Here is a 21,635-nt window from a genome sequence, read left to right on the forward strand (position 1 = left end):
AATCCGGCACATTGCAGTTTTTTTGACGCTCTGTGAAGCGCAGAAAAACGCTACATGCTGCGTTCTTTCCGCCCGGCGGATGCAACGCAGCTTCAACCGGCGGATACAATGCAAGGCCATCTATCGCAATCAGTCGTCAATACAATGCAAGGGGAAACAGCGCACATCCGTTAACGGATTGCGCTGTTTCCCAAAGTGGCGGATTCAGACGGCTGCCAAACAACGTAAGTGTGAAAGTACCCGAAGTTCGACTTGGTCTTTTAATTCTGGAGTATCTAAAAGTTCCAAAGCCTCATCCAGACTCCTGGAGAGATAGTGAGCTTCTTTTGGGGGTTCTGCGAGCTCTTTGCTTAGGATGATATTTATTTGCTCCTTTTAAAGGCCGATTCTTCTCTGGAATAGAGAACCAGGTTTTCCTGCCTATAATAACCACATTTTGCTTTCCTACTGCCGCCGGGACACAGCGAAAACACGTATATAATATTGAGGGACCCATATGCAGATTTTTTTTTTTTATTATTATTTTTACTGTACGCTATAAACCAGGACTGTGATTGGAAGCATGAGACGCTGTCACTCAACGTTCAGGCGCTTCTGACTGCAACCAATCACAGAGGCCGTGGATATGCAATGAAGGTAATGAGCCGCCCCGGAAGTGAATGAGTGGCCGCGGGAGCATACAGCCTCCTCACTAACTCGGTAAGTATGAAGCGCCTGCTCCTACCGCTTTGTGCTGGATTCTGGTCCCCATCGATTATGGGGACCGGTATCTGGCCAGATACCAGGGATCAATCCACCGCCGACCGAGTCCTCCCATCACTAGTGAGAAACGCAGGGACAAAAAAAGCTGTAATGTGCTCACAGGAAAAATGAAATCTCATATCTTTTGATGGGAAAGGAAATACATGCAGTTTGGTGACCCAAACCGCCCAAAAACGCTTAAAAAAAACCAAACAAACAAAAACCATAGCATGCGCATGGGGTCTAAGCCATCTATAGGAAGGTCATAGGAAGATGAATAAAATGATACCTTGATATCTGCGATCGGCTGTTTTAGTCCAGAGTCAATGGGAAGGTCTCTGGGCTGGATACTTTTCTGGTCAGAAGATCATATACCGGGCTCTGTTCACATGTCCAGTAGTCATTTCTTTTTTTTTTTTAATCTGATTTGCATTAAAAGGGGGAACACCCCCCCCCCAGCTAAAACTACCCAGTATACAATCCATTCGTTTGCATAGGAAATGAAGTGCCATAAGTAGGTATAGGTATAAAATGATCACAATGGATGGGCACCTGTTAACTAATGTCTTTTTTGTTTTTATGTGCATACAGCATGCCTATCACTCTAATGTAAAGCAGAGAAGCTGCTAGTATAAGCTGATCCATTACAAATGGAACAAAGCTAATGCAAAACAGTTTGTGTCCATTTGTAAAGGGAGCCGGTCACCAGGTTTCCCCATATAAAGTATGGCCACTCCCTTAATGCCCTTATATACTGCATTCTAGGATGCTGAATATATGTCCCAAGCTGATTTTCATAATGTACAAAGACCTTCTATTATACTCACCTGTGGCGTGGTCCGGTTCGATAGGAGTCGCTGGTCTTGATGCAGCACCTCCTGTTTTCTTGCGATCACCGTCCTCCCTCCCTGCTTGATGTGGATGACACATCATATGTCATCCACACAATCTCCCCTTCGTTTTGCATTGTTTTTTACAGCTTATTTATGGGGATGTTAAAAAAAACAACACGAAACGCGTGTTTGGGTTTCCTCACGGAGGTTTCTCACCACTTTTATAGCACTGGCACTTTAGGAGGTATAATGTTGTATGTCTCATTTTATATTGTGCAATATGTATATGCAATTGACAGTGATCTATGCATATGAGACCCAAGACCTCTTAGGTGCTTTTTTTTGTGCCTTGCCCATTATTCCTCTGCTGTATGCATTATGATGTGGGTCCTCATTTTGTACTCTATTTAATTGATATGAATTTATGTACATGAGACCCAGCATGCTCTGGGTGCTTTTTTGTACTTTACCCACAGTATATCCTTTGTGCCTATATGTACATTTTACCATGACTGTAGGTCCCATGTTACTTTTGGAGGTTGTTTCAGTTTTTAAATTTGATACTATAAAAGATTCTTTCTCTGACCTAAAAAAAAACCCCAAAAACCTCCTTTTTTCATTTTCTTTTTTTTTTATTTTTGCTGCTTTTGTAGTGAAGTAAACTAATTTTATTAAACATGTACTATAGACCAATGACACAAAAAAGCAGCAAAACCTGCTTTTTGGAAGAAGCTTTCTTTTTCTGCAGGAAAAACTCACTGTGTGAACATAGCCTTATAGTTCTCTCCTAACTGGGAAGTCATTTTATGATTTGATGTTTTTGGGTATGTGCCAAAACCCTTGTCCTTGCCTGCACCAATGGTATCAGTTTCAGGTGGATGACTATACCAAGCTCTATTTACTTTACCAGAAGACTGTTTTACTAGTCATTTGCTATTGTTTGCTCACTAAGTATCCACATAATATTTATCTTCCAAAATCGTTGCTGCTGACCTAAACAATAACACAGTCCCAAAACTTGTGTATGTGTCATACTGTGGGCTCCAAGGTGTTTGTTTACTGCCAGTTTAAATGTACATTTATTCTATTATGTCCACTAAGTCCGACCTGAGTTTGCCCATAATTTAAGCTGGTTTCAGACGTCCGTGTTTAATCAGGTACAAGTCACATGCATGGTTATGATCATCCGTGTTTGCATACATGTTACAGGTACCGGAGAAAACACGGATCAGTGAAATAAAAAGATTTCCCATATTTACCTGCTTTCTCCGGCTCTGCTGCCTCCCGCTTCTGACCCCCGCTCATTATAATCATCGATTATTCACCGCACTCAGGACCTGGAAGCTGGTGCAGTGCTGGGGACAGCGCCGGGCACAGCACCGCCGAGGACAGCACCGCGGTGAAAGGTGAATATTCTAAAAGCACGGTGACAGCCAGGAGGTCATCGGAGTTCCCAATGAACTCTGATGACATCCTGATGACCCCTGCGACACCCGCGCTACAGCTTCACTGGTTCATCAGAGTTCATTGGGAATTGTGATGAGTCCCCGAGATTTTCCGGCCACCATACAAAATAGAGGTTGCTTTATTGACAACATACCCCCAATCGACCCGACACGTTTCTCCCCCCAGCGGGAGGTTCTTCAGGGCTCATTTACAAACAAAATAAATCAATATAATGATGTAGAGATGTTAATACATATAGTATCCTCTAGCTATGTATTATGTCCAAGAGTGGCAAACAAGGTATAATTCCATCAATTGCATATAAGGTGACAGATGCACAATCTTCCAGTTATCCTTATATTGTTTGCCACCTCACATATAGTCAGGCTGCTAGTCCAGGGTACACCAGGATGTCATCTCAGATGCACCTATTTCTGTCAAGTCCACCTATGATCTGATGCTCCTCAGTACAACTCTGGCAATGCAGAAAACGTAGCTGAGGTCCCATTAAGGAGACATTCACTAGTTACTTCAGGTCTCCCTAGATTCCTATAGCCACCCTATATAAGCAGCTTGTTGGTATGTACCGGTCTCCTTGCGATAGCTGAAGTGTTTCCGGTAAATGGTGTCCACTGGCTCTGCATACTCGCGCGGAAACTCCTTCCCCGTCCCCTTGTATGGTTCAAATAAACATATGCGTATTATACCCCGTAGTAATATTGGGGATAAAGTATTGTGACGCCCATAGAGACCTTGACCTTAGGACTCTTGACTATCGGACAGACTAGGGGTTAATCTCCACTGCTTGATCTATATTGTCAATCTTAGAGGTCCCCCGTATCCGCTTCCTACAAGCACCTATAACTAATAACTGGTGATGTAAAATAAACGCTGAATTATTGGATCTATGTAGGAGGGAAATATAATATCCTTAATTATTAAGAAGGGGGGGACACATTTTTCTATTGTGTTGTCTGGTGTGTTTACTACTAGGTAAATTTCCACATACAGTAATTGTGAAAGTGTTTTGTATTTTTGTCACTTTTGTAATAAATTTGTATATATAAAAAAAAATTGGGAGGTTTGTGTATGTGACAGAGAAATATTTTGATGCAGATTTTTGGCATAAACTAAATTTTATGGAATAGATTAGACTGAAGATGCTCCAAATTTATCAAACAGCAGGAACCACTGTGAAAAATTTGGGGATGTCTTGTATAAGGGTTTATTTACACTGCAAGATTATCATGCGCAAAATATTTTAGGAATGCTCATTTAAAGGGGTTGTCCACTACTAGGACATCCCTTTCTGATTCATCATGTTTGCCCCCAGGTAAAACAATAGAGTATACTCCCCTCCCATACCGGCACTATTTCAGAGATGTCTGGGCTCGCAGTGAGGGGACTCGGGTGCGGTTGTGACGTCATGCAAGCCCTGCATCCAATCAGCGCTAGCTTTCTATTCCACACCATTGGACCATTGGACCACACCATTGGACCACCATTAGACCCGGACTTGACCCAAACTTCATTTGAAGTCACTGATTGGCAGTTTAGGTCTTCGCCCACATGTAGAGATAGGGGAAGGGTTCCATTATTTATTTTTTAATTTTTTGTGGTAAACACTACATCTGATCACGCTATTGTTACACCCAGTGTGAGCCGTTAAAACACAAGCCACAGCATTCTGTTTTTAATATGCATCTGGTTTTTAGAAATTGTCAAGTTTTTTGATTTTAGCTGGATTTTTTCTATTTCCTTGGATTATTAAATAAAAGAATAATGATCAGTAATATAAATTAAAGAACCAGGACCTGGTAACAAAAGAATACTACGGTAGAACTGTGTGCAGTTATGTACCAGGTCAAAAGTGCAAGGGATGGACCGTGAATGTAATTTGTCAATCTGTCCAACCCTTGTACTAATTACCTGCATTACTGATCATTATACTCTATACGTCTTGTTGTGTGCCCTGCCTTCAACTGTGACCCATGGTTTTAACCCTGACTTCTATCAGCATATTAATAAACTCTTATCAGTCTTTATATATACTACCATTTCTCTTGTGTACAATGTTCGTTTTTAACCAAGTAACAGCCATGTCTTTTAAATGGGTTGTCTCTTCAAAGAAGCAAAGTCTACAGGCTATGAGGACTGTAGATTCATGACTTGTGCGCGTGGACAGTCACATAACCTTATATATGTGATTTGTGTGCTGACTAGACTCCAGCGCTACTCTTCACTCTATTCTCTTAAGAGAAGCCGGATGACCCTAGTTGGCATGTGACCACAAGCCTGAAAATTGCATCTTGTAAAATGCATATTAGGGAATCACGACAGCTCATTGATTGCACACTGATATAAATACAAACATGTATACTTTGTTTAGGCGTATGTATAGTGTTTCTATTTTGTATCAATATTTGTAAACCAGATCCAGTGTCCACTCTTGGTTTTGGCTGATGTAAAATAGTGCCACGTGTGGCTATGTGAACACGTTGCATTTTTCCCCACATTAACGCTGTGTTTTGAACTGCAGTTTTTCAGTGCCAAATTGCATGCGTTCTGCTTCCCCAGCAAAGTCTGTGAGAATTCCGAAAATTCAATGCGCATGTTGCGTTTTTAAACTTGGACTGTATTTTTGTTGCGTTCCGCATGCGTTTCTGACAAGCAAAATGCAGGTCTTTTCAGTCTCTCTCTGTGGATGTCGGTCAATCTCCCTCTGTCGGTTGGTCTCTTTCTCTGTCAGTTGGTCGCTCTGTCTGTCTCTCTCTCTCTATCCGTCGGTGTCTCTCTCTGTCTGTCTGTCCCACTCTGTGTCCTTCGGTCGGTCTCTCCCCCTCTCTCATACTCACTGATCCCTGATCACCAGCGCGGCGCTGCACGGCTGTCACAATGTTCCGGTGGCTTTTCCTCTTTAAATAATGAGCGACCGGGATTTTCAAAACTCGTTTGTGTTCCCTGTTTTTCCCGCCCACCGGTGCCTATGATTGGTTGCAGTCAGACACTCCACCACACTTAGTGACAGCTGTCTCCCTGCAACCAATCACAGCCGCCGGTGGGCGAGTCTGTATCGTGCAGTAAAATAACTAAAAAATTTAAAAAAACGACGTGCGGTTTCCCCCCCCCCCCCCAATTTGATACCAGCCCGGGTAAAGCCACATGGCTGAAGGCTGGTATTCTCAGGATGGGGAGTTCCACATTATGTGGAGTCCCCCCAGCCTAACAATGTCAGCCAGCAGCTGCCCGGAATTGCTGCATCCATTAGATGCGACAGTCTTGGGAATCTATCTGGCTCATCCCGAATTGCCATGGTGCGGTGGCAATCGGGGTAATAAGGAGTTATTGGCAGCAAGCCATAGCTGCCATTAAGTCCTAGGTTAATCATGGCAGGGGTCTCCCCGAGATACCTTCCATGATTAACCTGTAAGTTAAAGAAAATAAACGCATACACCCGAAAAAATCTTTTATTTGGAATAAGACAAAAAAAATTCCCTCTTTCACCACTTTATTAACCCCCACATACCCATCCAGGTCCAGCGTAATCCACACGACATCCCACGACGCTCTCAGCTCTGCTACATGAAGCTGACAGGAGTGGTCACAGACCAGACCGCTCTGTCAGCTCCACACAGCAACTGAAGTGAACCGCACGATCAGCGATGAGGTCAGTCAGGTTACCCGCGGCCACCGCTGGATCCTCCAACTGTGACAGCAAGTCGCCCGAGTGACTGAAGTAAGCTGCGCGATGAGCGATGACGTCACAGGTGAGCTACGGTCTCCGGTGGAGGACCCCAGCTGGCCGCAGGTAACCTGGTGACTGCAGCGCTGATCGCGCTGCTCACTTCAGTCACTCGGGATTAGCGGTCACCGGTGAGTCCTTCATGGGTGACCGCTAATCAGGATGCGACACAGACAGAGCCGCGGTATGACAATGAAGTCGGGTGAAGTTCATCAGAGTTCATTCTCATCGTGCGACTCTGTCTGCTATCAGCGGGCATGTACCAGAGCTCAATTGCCGTGGGACTGCACTGCAAAAAATGCAACAAAACGCATGCAAAAAAATGCATCAAAACGCATGTGTTTTGGGTGCATTTTTTTGACAAACGTAGTGTTTACAGTTTTAGAGGGTGCGTTCTTTTCCGCTCTGCACAGAACGCAACTTGCGCGCATACCCTGAATGAGGCCTTTAGATCTCCCTTTTAAGGTCCCAGGAGGAAGATGTTAATGCCAGATTTTCCATCATGATTATATCTTTCTTTAGATAGGAAACATGGCATATACAACCCCATCCATCTGGCTGATCTTAATTTGGGGTTGATCTCCAGGCCACACAGCCATGCAAGCACATGCATGTCGTTCCCCTCGGGATCATGTTCAAAATGTGTTTCCCATAACTTTAAGGCTGGGGCCACATGGGGGACTAATGCAATCCTCGCATGACACTTGTCTCACGCTGGCAGCACAGCGAGAGCCGAGTGTCACTGCGACTGAGGTCCGATCATGCGATCCCACAGCTGCGGGGGGCGGGCCGGCACTCAGAAGGGGAGGGCCGGCGCTGAGGAGGAGAGGGAGGGATTTATCTCCTTCGTAGCCGGCTATTGAAATTCTCGCCCTGCACTTGCGAGTGCAGGGCGATTTTTCTTTCGCCCCATAGACTTGAATGGGCGCGAGAGAAACCAGGGACGCATTACAGTCGCAGCATGCTGCGATTGTTTTCTTGGTCCGATTAGGGCTGAGAAAATCGCTCATGGGTGCTGACACATTGGTCCGAGTGTAATGTGATGTTTTATCGCAATCCACTTGCTCCGATTTTCATGCCGTGTGTCTTAGGCCTTAGACCTATGCCTGTCACAAAAACCCAAATATTCATAACTGGGACCCAGTGCTATCCTGTCAGCCGACAATCCCTTGAACACAGAATGGTTATTCACACAGGAGTAAGAAGTGTCACCTAGTGCCCTCTTGTATACACTGAATCTGGACTTGGTGTCTACTTTCTATCAGATGAGCCAGTTCAGTTACCTGTTCACATCAGAGGGTCATAGCTGAGCAAGGGTGCGATATAGAGTGCTAGCTATTGTTTCATTTCCAAATTATGAGCCATGATTTTGATTGGTTTTATTCTGTCATCATATTCATGACAGTCTGAATATCTAGGAATTATTAATTTCTTGAAGGCCTAGTTAGGCAAATCAAGGAAACCTTGATTTGTTGCTAGGAGGTTCGGACTCATGAGCTTAGCAAAAATGATTACCAAAGACAAGAAATATTTCAAATGTGGCTCCTTTGGTCTCTTGTTTTGCTGGTAAATGACTTTGAAGTGCATTCCTACTGGTGTTGGCCTCACCTCTTCCGCTTGGGGCAATTTTGACCTCTGCTGCCATTCACTGGCCATATGTCCCTAAATCAGAAAAGGTTACATAGAGCTCAACTTTTTGTGCAAGCTGTCATACAAATGAATTCAGGGTTCCACACATTTGTGGCCTTCTCTACTGTCAGTGGTGCAGAATAAGGCTCCATTCCCAAGATAGATGGGGGTCCATATGTCGGGCTTTCATGGTGTATCCTGTGATCTGTCCTAAAAGTTTGAGATTTGATAACTTTAATTTTTAGTTTACATTTATTGTTTATGGTACCAAAGGCATATAATGTCATTGTTGAGAAATTAAATGTACCGTATTTTTCGGATTATAAGACACACTTTTCCTACCAAAAATTTGAGAGGAAAATGAAGGGTGAGTCTTAAAATCTGAATATAGCTTACCGGGGGGCTGTCTGTGCAGCGACCGGGTGCATTCGGGCAGCCGGGTTCCTGTGGCTGCGTGTGGGCGGCCGGGTGCCTGTCGGTGCCGGCTCCCTCTCTGTCCTGGAGGCCAGCTGCCTCTCTGCGGGTGGGTGGGCAGCCTGCTGGCTGCCACTCTGTACGTGTGTGCGGGCAGGTGGCTGTGCGGACTACAGTGGCTGTGCGGTGAGTGTCCCAGTTCAAATGATTGCTCCGGGAGTTAGCGTGTGCGCAGATGGAGCCCTTGGATGAGAGCTCCATCTGTGCATGCGCCACTCCAGGCGCCATCATTTGAAGCGAGACCGCGGACACTGGGACACTCACTGCACCGGCCTGCTCCACTACTGACCGCCGCCACTGCTGCCGCCACGGACCCGTCGCTGCTTCCAGCACAACCTCTGCTTCCTGTGACCCCGATTCTCCACCACTGCTGCCCCCCTTCGGTAAGACAACACCGGACCCCTTCGGTAAGACAACACCGGATTGTAAGACGGACCCCATTTTTATTTACTTTTTTATCTCTAAATTTGGGGTGTGTCTTTAGTCCAGTGGGTCTTATAAAACAAAAAATATGGTAAGTCCCTAAAAAGAACTTGTGCCACTAGAAGATTATTAAATGCAAACTTTTTCACATAGTAGTTGTGTCTATATAGACACTGGTTGAGTCCCAAACTGTGGACTACTTAATGCAGCCAGGATGCTTTGTCTTAGTAAGGTTACGTTTAGTAACAGTTATCTCAGAGGTGTGCAACAAACTTGCATTGCAGGGTCAGTAGTAATACAACAGGATCATGTTCTGGCAGCTGCAGTCACATCAAGGTATTAAATGGTGTCTGAATAATTAAGTATCAGCTACTGCAATATTCAAGACTTTTAGGCTGGAAATACATATGTAGTTTTTCTGGTGGTAGAAGGCCAAAGTCAAAAGTAAATTTAGCAGCAGGAAACTTTTAGCGTGGACCTGTCACATGGTCAATGAATTGAGATGAATACCTTGTAAAAATCGCTTGTGGTCCATCTGTTCTATGACTTTTTTTTTTTTTTTCCCTGGTTTGCGCTGCGTCGCAACTTTGCAGAAATATTAACATTTATCGTTTTGGAGTGCAGTATGTGAAATCTCTGCTTGCAGACCAACTGGGCATTTCGTCAGTTATCTCAGGGGCATTCACGTTCACCCTTTCCTTACAGGCGTTAACAATCATGGCAGGGCAGCTGATTTAGCAGTCTGGGAGGGATGGGGAAAAAGCAAGTGACACCATGGAAAACTGAAGAAATACCCAGCTGCACTACAATCATAGCTTTCACATATTGCACTCCAAAAGCTACAAATATGACTATCTCTGCAATGGAGTGACGCAGGGCAAAACAAAAAAGAGTGGCAGAATCGGGGAAGCTTGGGGATTTTTACTAGGTATTTTAGCTCAATTCTTTGTCAAATTCTCTTTAAGTAAAGCCTATCTATGTCCATTTCCTTTCATATCCACTGGATTTTGTTCAAAATAACTGCATCCATAACTACAAAAAAATAAGTGACAATTTTTCATAGCACATTATACAGCCAAAACCAGGAGTGGGTATAAAAGAAAGACACATCAGCCCTTTCTTCATACACTTTCTCATTTTTAATATGCTACGGATTTCTGCAACACATTTTCTGCATGCCAATAAATTGTTAGAGAGCATGAGCGCATATAGAATATAGGAAGTCTCAATAAGTCTGGGGCTAGGCGGCGATAAAAGATTGCTTTGTGCTGCTGCTACAACACAGTGTAAGGGTACCGTCTCACTAAACGACGTACCAGCGATTCCGACCACTATTTGACCTGGTCAGGATCGCTGGTGCGTCGCAACATGATCGCTGGTGAGCTGTCAATTAGGCAGATCTCACCAGCTACTCTGCGCTTGGTAACCAAGGAACACATCGGGTACTAAGCAAAGCGCTTTGGTTAGTTACCCGATATTTACCCTGGTTACGTGTGCAGGGAAAGAGCGCTAAGCGGTGTACGCTGGTAACCAGGGTAAATATCGGATAACTAAGCAAAGCGCTTTGCTTAGTAACGCGATGTGTACCCTGGCTACGTGTGCAGGGAGCCAGCGCTGGCAGCCTGTAAGCTTGAACGCTGGCAACCAGGGTAAATATCGGGTAACCAAGCAAAGCTCTTTGTCTATTTACCTGATATTTACCCTGATTACCAGTGTACGCTGCTTACACAGATTCAGTGCTCGTTGGTCTCCCGCCATCAAACACCCCGATGTGTGCTACACAGCGGGAGACCAATGAGCAAAAAATGAACCAGAACAGTGTGTAACGATCAGCGATTTCACAGCAGGGGCCAGGTCGCTGCTTAGTGTCACATACAGCGAGATCGCTGATGAGGTCACTGGTACGTCACAAAACCTGTGACTCAGCAGCGATGTCGCTAGCGATCTCGCTATGTGAGAAGTACCCCTAAGGCAGGTGAATGAGGTCATATTGTGAGGCCACAGGAAGCAAGTCGCAAAAAATACCATTTCCAACCGGTTTTTCACTGTCTCGGTAACCTAAAAGTTGTTGCCTATTCACCTGCATTATAATGCGTTGTAGCTGTGGCATGCAACAATCTTTTTGCCTTCTAACCAGTGTCCTGGAATAAGTCAGTCTCTACGCACAACCTTAGGCCTCTTTCACACGTCCTTGTCTCTGGTACGTGTTTGGTCCTTTTCCTCACGTACTGGAGACACGGGCACACGTAGACCCATTAAAATCAATGGGTCTGCACTCACGTGCATGTTCAGCCATGGACCGTGTGTACGTGTGGACCATACATGTGTCCGTGTGCTCCACACGTCAACATGTCCGTTTTTCTCCGGCATCACGGGTGTCGCATGTAATGCAAACGGACCACACGGAGGTGTTCCGTGTGACACGTGCCGGAGAAAATAAAAAAAAAATCTTTACTCCCCTTCTCCAGCCCTCCTGTCTCTGCCGCTGCTGTCACTTGCTTCCGACCGCCGCTCAATATGCTCATTGCATATTCACTTCACTGCGGGCCGGAAGCTGCAGCAGTGGGGAGTCGGCAGGACGGGAGACCGAAGATCAGCACCACGGACAGCAATGCCAGGGACAGGTGAGCATAAAGTTCCCGTTCTCCGTGTGTTTTCACTGATAACAAACGGAGAACACACGTAGGCCATAAACACGGCTCACGGAGGGCATAAACATGGCTCACAAAAACGTGCGTGGTTTTTCACGAACGTGCGAAAGAGGCCTTAGATGATCTCTTGAGGATGGAAAAGCTTTCTTTTCTCTTAAAATATGTTTTAGAAACTCTTTGGGACTAGGTGCCCGGTACTCGAAATGAGCAGTTGGACGCTTAGACGGGCTTAACTCCTCTACCAAGGATAATGGAAGTCAATGGGAAACTCGAGCATTCTTCCGGAAGATGTTCCGGAAAATTGTTTGAATTTTCCATTGACTTCCGGTATACTCGCTATACAAGTCGAGCCTGACTTCTCGTTTCTAGTACCAAGCATGGTAGTGCTCGCTCATCTCTATTTGGGACATTATATACTGTACTTTAGTTCTTTCCCTGTTTTCTGTAGCTTAAGCACCTCATCCATTCACCAGCTTGTGTTGTGTTGTTTATGTAGCCGGTGTGCAGACACTGGTGTGAATAGTGCTGAATATATAGGAACTGTATGTACAGAACATAAAATATCAATTTGTGAAAGGGCAGAGTTTTCGAAACCAATGCACTTACCGTAATATTGAAAAGTAGAAACCATTGATCTGTATGGTATCAAACTTCGACCATGTTTTTAAAAAAGCTCTGTAAAGAGAATATTGAGATCGTTGGGCAAGCAGTTGAACTACTTATTTGGCTGGGTAAAGGTTAATTATAACTATTAAACGACATGTTAAAATTTCATGCAACAGAGAGATGCCAGGGGTTTCCAACCTGAGCTTATGCCAAACTTGCAATTTTGTGATTACATTTCTGGATTGATGGTCTTTTAATAACAACATTAGTCTGTCTAGAATTATCATTCAGAATCCATTACATTAGCCGTTTAAACAATAATCCAGAAAAAAAATGGTACTTTGGGTTAATTTATTGCATCTGTCTTTTTTTTGACAAAGGTTAAAGCAAATGAGGGTTGATTGGCCATTGAGTAAGACATGAATGTTCATTGGTTTAAGAAGGCCAAATAAAAATCTTCAGGGTCACAAATTACAAAAGAATTTGACAGGCAAAACGACTGTATTTGTAGGCTGAAATGGAGAATTCTCAAAATTTTGTAGTGCCTTTTTAAAGAGAACTTATCATAAAATTTTGTTTTTTATTTTTTTTTTTTTTTTTTGTTGCCTGAATTTTTTTTTTCCCCCAGACTACAATCCTTATTGGAACAAAATTGATAATGTTGAAACCTCTCCAGTGGCCCCTGGGGCATTTAAGGAAGAATTTTCAGCAGGCTCCTTATTAGTATTCTTTTATAATCACCTCTACTGTATACACACAGCTGATAACACAGTATCCACCATTCAGAATGAGCGATGGCACACATGACCCTACTCCCCCCTTCCATCACGATGACCTCATTAGATTCTTAAATAACACTAATTCAAAAATTAATGATTGAGTCTATTCATTGTCACTATGTACATGTGTTGTTTCCTGAAACAGGTAGTCTAAGAAAAAAAAACTCATTGGTCCCTGTGAAAAGTGCAAGAATATTTTTTTTTATATATATATAAAGATCATGATATGAAAGAAAAAAAGCTGACCATTTTTTTCCAAAATACATGTAACACAAAAACCTAATTGAAACAATAGTTCAGTTTCTGATGAAGACTTCCTTTTAAGATTTTGTTTGCCTCTTTTATCAGTATTCTAGTTCAGCAATGCCCAGCAATCATGTTATGTCTACAACAGTGGACACCATGTCACAGAATATGGACTTGTAAAATGCATATCCTTATATCAGAATTATGTAGGCATTCTGAAATGGATTTTCAGTAGTAGTATAACAGCCTTTTCGCATCTCAGATCTTAACTGGGTTGTGCTAGTCACAGGTGAAAACTTAATAATCGGTTGGGTCCAATGTTGGGACCATGGATCAGAAGAACAAGGAGTTTTTATTCCCCTTACAAAATAGAATGGTAGGTAGCACGCCCGACGGCTGGTTTGTTCATTCTGTATTGGGCTGCTGGAAAAAGCCAAGTGCCGCATTACAGAGCCCCATAAGGAACAAATGGATTGGCAGTGCTGCCCCATTCTGCCAATCGGTGTGGGCCCCAGTGATGCCCCCCCCCCCCAATCAACAAGTTATCACCTAAGGTTTGGATAGCTGATAACTTCTCGGCAGACAAACCCAAATGCATACAGGTTATATAGTGAAATTTTGCGACACATTCAATGTAGCTGGTAATTATATCCTCTCTGTATTTATTTGTAAAGGACAAACATATTTCACATCACTTCATATTTAATGGAGGAGACCGTAAACAAGTGAGATAAAAATGAATCAAAACCAATGAAAATATGAATGGTGTTGGATCACAGTCCATAAGCTGACAGTCTGACTTATGCTTCCTTTTAGGAGGTTGTACCTTTGACGATGGGCCAGCCGCCTGCGACTATCATCAGGATCTATACGATGACTTTGATTGGGACCATGTGAGTGCACAAGAGCCGCATTACCTGCCTACAGAAATGCCCAAAGGTGAGTTAATGCTCTGTACCTGTCCTATTTTTCAAAGGCTTTGAGAGTGGAAACCTTTCATGTTTTCATCTTTTTTTTTTGCATAGAATGAAAGTGAAACTTTAAAAAAAATCTATAAAAAAAAATATAGTTTACAATATACATAGCGTATTAAAGGGTTTGTCCATCTTAATTTTTTTTTTTCCTCCAATCCATATGCTTCCTATATGTGAAAATAACATGGAGATGATAGACTTAACTACACCAAATCTTTGCCACTGCCCCAGCCTTTAACATGGCTGCAACAGTGGTGCTATGTCTGGGGCCAAAGTCTAATTTGGCATCAGCGTTAAGCCCAGTCATTGGCAGCAACGCTCATGTGATATTGATGTGATTATTTTCACTGATGCCATAACAATAAAGACCAATAATGCCAGTGGAGACGCAGAGGATATCTATGGATTTAAAACAACTACTCTAGCAGTTTTTTTTGTGGAGTTTTTTTTTTCAGTGCTAGAGTGGTGCTAAGTCCCCTGCCTCCTGTCATATACTCTCCCTCCGGCAGCTTCACCTTTTACCGATGCCACTCTGGTCACTCGGCGCCATCTTGTGCCTGTAACTTCTGACTGGCTGGAAGTCAGAAGTTACTTCTTAAGGTCTCAATGCAAGTCTATGCGAGCCACAACAAGTAGCTGCTAGCAGATCACAAATCAAAGGAGACCGACTGTAATGACGCTGGATACAGATGAAGATGCTGGAAACGGAGGAAGACTCTGGAAACAGATGATGACGCCAGAAAAAAAAAAAATAAAATAGATGGATAGCTCTGCTAACATTGTCATATGTCTCTGGTACAAGCCGGTCACGTTGCCCCTTTTTAGAAGAAACATCTGATCTGATACACCTTTTAACGCTGTATCGTGGTGGAGCGATAATATAAAACAGTAAAAATGATATTTATGATCAATCTGTATTTACACAGATGTGATGAGAATCATTTTCACAGGATCCACGACTTTTCTATCATACAGGATTATTTTTTTTTCTTTAAACATTGAAAAACTTGAAGAAATGACACTAATTTGACATGAACCTGGTTGACAACAACTATCACAGGTTTCAATGTTTTTACCCCCTATAGTGATCTCACCTTGCTATAAGGCTATTCTAAAAATCTGGCTGTTTGAACAAAGTCTACCTTACATAAATAGTTTTCTAATGACCATCACTGTATGTGAAAGAGGCCTGATGCATCAGTCGAGCGATGCTTTGGTCAATCATTTGGCCAATAGCTTTCTCAGCTGAGTTGCACATACATAGGAGCGCTTGTCAGGCTACTGTATGCTCTATAAAAAAAGTCACTGGGCGACACGTTGGCTGGCAGCTCATTTCCGGGAGAACCAATCGATCGACGGGCCAAAATTGGACATGCCCAGTCAATATCTTACCTGTTCGTCAATTGCCCAGTGTTCTCATACACATTAAACTCTTAGCTGAACTAGCCAAATATTAGTCTAATGTTTATAGGGGCCATAACTTGTCTGTGTACAGGTTGCCTAAGCAAGATACAATTGTATGCATGTTACCGCTGTATAATCTTAGGTCGTTTGCATCCAGACACTATAAACTTCTACAGACCTATGCACTTCTCTTTCAACTGTCTGAAGTATAAAAAGGGGATGTCCAGCCAAGCATTTTTTTAAAGGGTCAGAAAGGCATAAAACCCCAATCCACTTCCATATCAATGGCTTTCAAGTCCCCCGATTGTCTTTGCCTCACTGTAGACTGTAGTATTTAAGTAGGATAAAAAATGGAGGGAAAAAAGGGTATTGCTCACCTAAGGGCTGGTAAGTGGCCCTATTTAAAGTTCCACTTACTGCTATCATATTTTTTTTACTTGACAAACACGCCTGTTTGGCATTGAAATGCATTTTCTTAATAAAAAAAAACCCCACCTCATTGCGTTATGTAAGAAATCCTCTTCTATCTATTTGTACCAGTATTTTATTTATTTATTTTTTTTTGCACACTGTAGACTAGTCACACAGGCGGGTCCTCGGCGAATCCCAGTTTGCTCTGGATACAGGTTTGTGCTTATACACGCGTGTAAGCAGACACCTGTCTGTCATTGTCAGTGGGCGGGGAGAAGCCATCTTAGACCCGCCTACATGACTAGTCTACAGTGCAGCTTGTGTCCCATACGGCTATTAAAGTGTGTGTTTTACTAAACACCGCAGCATTTCAGTGTCACATACCTGGCCGAGATAATATAGCCAGGGTCTAATACATATTGCTCATAAACTGGGCTACATGTATCAGCTGGTGGGTTCACTTTAAGCTTCTGAAGGGAAGTAATGGTTCAATTTAGTAACCCTAAGCAGGCATTATAGGGTGTATATTCTCATTAAACAGTGGGAAAAACCCTAAAAGCTTGTGCATTTTACAGTACGGATGGCTGTGCCTGTGTATGTAAGACATCTTCTGCTTCCTGTGACATTGTGGAGATATTTTTAGTGCGTTTCTGAAGTAAAAATCAAACGGTTCCAGACATAAATCTCCCCTCTCCTTGGATAAGAGCACAATCAGAGAGATTGTGATTTATGCAAATGTTGGGCTTGTTAATTACCATAGAGAATAGGTAATGAATAGCTGAAGAGGTACGGCCTTGCTGACCTTGCCTACTCACCTTTGATGAACAGCTTAATCGGCTGTTCTAAGACGGAACAATATTCGGGAAGAATGAAAGCATCTGAAATTCTGCAAAGGTTTCAATTAATGTAATATTATGTAATTAATCATTTGATTGAGGTCATTGCTACATTAGGAAGTCTTGCTTTTGGCAAATTGAAAAGGACAGCTTTTATATATTTTTTTTTTTTTCTAGTTGCGTCAGTTTAGCTGGGCAATTAGAGGGCTGTAATGTGACTAGCGGACATGTTCTGGTGATTAACCATGATTTACAAGTGTGCCCCTCTTCTGACTATCACATGGTGGCCTAAGTAGACACCAAAACTTCTAATTGATTTACACCGATAAAGGGGCACCAGCCCAATCAAGGAAGATGCAGCGGCAGTAATATACTACTTAAAAAAAAAAAAAAAAGAATATGCTTCCCTTAGCACCAGACTCAAACTACTGAGGATAAAGATCCTTGATTACATGTAATTTATACATTTTGAAAAACGCAGTAAATAAAAATAACCGGATTTAATAATTTAGATGACCTATTTCTCTGACCAATCCCTACATACACACCAAAGGGAATGGCCGAGAGTGTGCCATCTAGTTTACTATGAATACTACTCTTTTTAGTGCTTCACAGGATAAATGATTGCATGTGCATCACGCAAGTAACAAGTCTTCTGATAGAAGTGTCCCTATGTACCCGAGAAGAATAGCCTCCGCCTTTTGTGCGGCTAATAACATCCTCTGCACTCTGCTGCTTTACATTTCACAATTGACTGTTATTGATTCCCGCAAAAGACTGATGATCAGAATCTCACTTCTAAGCCAAAGATTTCATTTAAAGTGCTTTTTAGGGCTCTTAAAACACTTTCATTGCTGTTTGGTATCCATTTTCCCAGACACTGAGCTAAAAGATATGGAGTCAAGGGGTACATTAAAGAAGCTGTTGGGATCACCCGAGAATACACGAGCGGAAGAAAGATATAAATAATGACTTCACCGTAATAGAGATTAGACCACTGAACGCCTTACAGATTACAGATGGATGGTTGTCAAAAATTTTCTGATGTGTCTCGTGTTTAGGACAGAGATGCTCAAGTGTTATTTGCAGATGGAGGCAGTCAACTGATAGTAACGCTGAGCATATGTAAATCCGCCTATTTCTATTTCCTACAATTAACATTTTACTCATTGGGGAGTAACTGTCACTGGACTATAATAATCTGTCCAGATTCGTCAGGTCTTACCTGATCTAGACACAAGGAAGAAACCTGTCAATCACCAAAAGTGGTGCCCGGACAAGCCTGCCAGAGGCTGTGCTGGACTAGTCTTGTCTCTACCTATAGTCCATTGACGGTTCTTTTAAGCAATGGGTTCAATCGTGCAACCAGTCTCTGGTTTGTGCTGCCTGTGGTTTGGGCAATATTAGTCGACTTTAACTTTTGCTACGTCTCTTTGTACCCAGCTTCTTCATTAGCTCTCCTAAAAAACAAGCTGTCTATTTCTGTGTCTTTTTATCTACTAGGAGTAGGGACCTGTGTGTGTGTGTGTGTGTGTGTGTGTCTTTCTCTTTTTCTCTTTTTTTCTCTTTCTCTTGCTTTCTCTTTCTTTTTTTTCCTTTTTTTTCTCCCTTTCTTTTCTCCCTTTTTTTCCTCCCTTTTTTTTTCCTCCCTTTTTTTTTCCTCCCTTTTTTTTTCCTCCCTTTTTTTTTCCTCCCTTTTTTTTTTCCTCCCTTTTTTTTTTCCTCCCTTTTTTTTTTTCCTCCCTTTTTCTTTCCTCCCTTTTTTTTTTTCCTCCCTTTTTTTTTCTCCCTTTTTTTTTTCCACCCTTTTTTTTTTCCTCCCTTTTTTTTTTCCTCCCTTTTTTTTTTCCTCCTTTTTTTTTCCTCCCTTTTTTTTTCCCCTTTTTTTTTTTTTCCTCTTCTTTTTTTTTTTTTTTTCTCTCATCAAAAAAATGGATCTTGACTGATGGGGAAAAAAACCTGATGTGTGAAAGAGGCCTAATAGTGACGCTTATATCACTATGACATTATCATTGATACGACCAGCTGCCTCCTTGAAAGTCGTCCCCCTCCTCTAATAAGTAGTTCACTGTCAATAGACAATGTATATACATGAAGAGATGTAGTGTGGGCGGGTTTACTGATCTCTGCTTTAGGGTACGCTCACACGAGCGTATAACTCGCATGAGTATCGGACCGCATCACTCGGTGCGGCCGCACACTCTCCGGACAGGAGCATGTCAGCCGCATAGAAATACATGCAGCTGAGCCGCTCCTGTCAGCAGAGAAGCTAGGCGCGCCGGGTGATGCGGTCCGATACTCATGCGAGTTATACGCTCGTGTGAGCGTACCCTTAGGGTACCTTCACACTTAGCGATGCAGCAGCGATCCGACCAGCGATCTGACCTGGTCAGGATCGCTGCTGCATCGCTACATGGTCGCTGGTGAGCTGTCAAACAGGCAGATCTCACCAGCGACCAGTGAACAGCCCCCAGCCAGCAGCGACGTGCAAGCGACGCTGCGCTTGCACGGAGCTGCCGTCTGGAAGCTGCGGAGACTGGTAACTAAGGTAAACATCGGGTATGGTTACCCGATGTTTACATTAGTTACCAGCGCACAGCTGTGTGTGCAGGGAGCAGGGAGCCGCGCACACTGAGCGCTGGCTCCTTGCTCTCCTACCATAGCTACAGTACACATCGGGTTAATTAACCCGATGTGTAATGCAGCTACATGTGCAGAGAGCAGGGAGCCGCGCACACTGCTTAGCGCTGGCTCCTTGCTCTCCTAGCTGCTGTACACATCGGGTTAATTAACCCGATGTGTACAGCAGCTACATGTGCAGAGAGCCGGAGCCGGCAGCACAGGCAGCGTGAGAGCTGCAGAGGCTGGTAACTAAGGTAAATATCGGGTAACCACCTTGGTTACCCGATGTTTATCTTGGATACAGCTTACCTCAGCTGTCAGACGCCGGCTCCTGCTCCCTGCTCGCTTCATTTGTCGCTCTCTTGCTGTCACACACAGCGATCTGTGTGTCACAGCAGGAGAGCGGCTTTGAAGAAAACGAACCAGGGCTGTGTGTAACGAGCAGCGATCTCGCAGCAGGGGCCAGATCGCTGCTCAGTGTCACACACAGCGAGATCGCTAATGAGGTCACTGCTGCGTCACAAAAAGCGTGACTCAGCAGCGATCTCGGCAGCGAGCTCGCTGTGTGTGAAGCACCCCTTATTCTACATCTAACAACTCTGAGATAACCAGAGTCAAGGTCTCTTTTCCTACATTATGCTGATGAGGTAGCAAAAACCTGCTGACAGATTCCCTGTAAAGTCTCTTATATTTATTTTAGCTGGCCACTTGTATAAATGTAACTTTTTTCTCTTAGCTCATTATCTAGTTTTATAGTTTATGGTTATTTTTATAATAATGTATTCTCTTTAAGTTTTTTCTTAACTTGGACTGTTTTTGTTTTTTTTTTCCTTCAATTTTGCCTTTTCTTCCCATGTTTCAAGTAATTTATAAACTGAAGACCAGGATATTCTAACATAATTACTAGTGCAGTGTATATAGATATATTTTGTAGTAACCCTGAGTGGACACATCGTAAATCCACGGATGAAGTAGTTATACATTTAACATTTTCATTTCCTCGACCTTTTTCTATCACATGAAAATGTGCTGTGGATTTATGATCCCGTTTTGACTTCAAAGTGTAGGTTTCTTTCAAATAGAATGTAATAATCTTCTCCCATGATCAATTTCTAAGAGTGTTCCCTAGCCGAGGTGGAAGGGAGCAAGTCGTTCTGCTAATGATTTTATCTGTTGTAGCCTTGGCTCCTCCGATGGTAATGAAATGTGGCACATTTAATGGTAAATCATTCACAAATATTGATGAAAGGTTAGGTTTGTGGAGTAGAGACCCATGAGGATCAGGCAGCTCTTGTAGATGTGCATCGCGCAACCCATATATTACTTACAGACACTTTCTAATTTCCTGCTTATCACTGGTTTCCCTGCTAGGATACATCTATTGCTCCAGCTAAACTCGCTTGTATTCTGTCAGTGGCACCTGTACTGGTAATACGCCTCGTACTGGGGAATTTCACACATGCCGCTAATAGGAGGGTCTCATTTTCCTCACATTAAGGGAATATCTGCACATTTTTAACATTGTAACGAATGCGAGAAGATGGACACGAGTCTATTTATTAGACCTCTCCATTGTCCGTTTCGGCAGTCTCGTTGCAAGATCAATGACAGTCCTTAGTTTGTAGCATCAAAAATAAGTAATGAATGACGGCACTCATGTAGGGATCCTCAGCTTTCTTTGCTGTAGATTACAGGCAAAAGCATGTGGGGAGAGAGGGCTACGCGGGCACGCCGCATGTCGGCCGTTTCGTGCTTACACAGTGCTTCTACAGTCCTTAGTTTGCAATACTTCTGGAATAAACGCGCCTATACCCACAA

At 43.1% G+C, this 21,635-nt stretch overlaps 1 protein-coding gene across 18 annotated transcripts in view; it reads left to right on the forward strand.

Moving 5' to 3' along the window:
* The window catches only part of PTPRK (protein tyrosine phosphatase receptor type K), a 450,255-nt gene that overhangs the window by 80,593 nt on the left and 348,027 nt on the right, over nt 1-21,635 (forward strand). For all 18 annotated transcript variants that reach the window (XM_075339909.1, XM_075339911.1, XM_075339913.1 and 15 more), the window contains exon 2: nt 14,387-14,509. In XM_075339909.1, coding sequence (XP_075196024.1) covers nt 14,387-14,509 — 123 coding nt within the window. The remainder of the gene's footprint in view (nt 1-14,386; nt 14,510-21,635) is intronic.

Source organism: Anomaloglossus baeobatrachus, chromosome 3, assembly GCF_048569485.1.
Source record: "Anomaloglossus baeobatrachus isolate aAnoBae1 chromosome 3, aAnoBae1.hap1, whole genome shotgun sequence".
Taxonomy (NCBI): Eukaryota; Metazoa; Chordata; class Amphibia; order Anura; family Aromobatidae; genus Anomaloglossus; species Anomaloglossus baeobatrachus.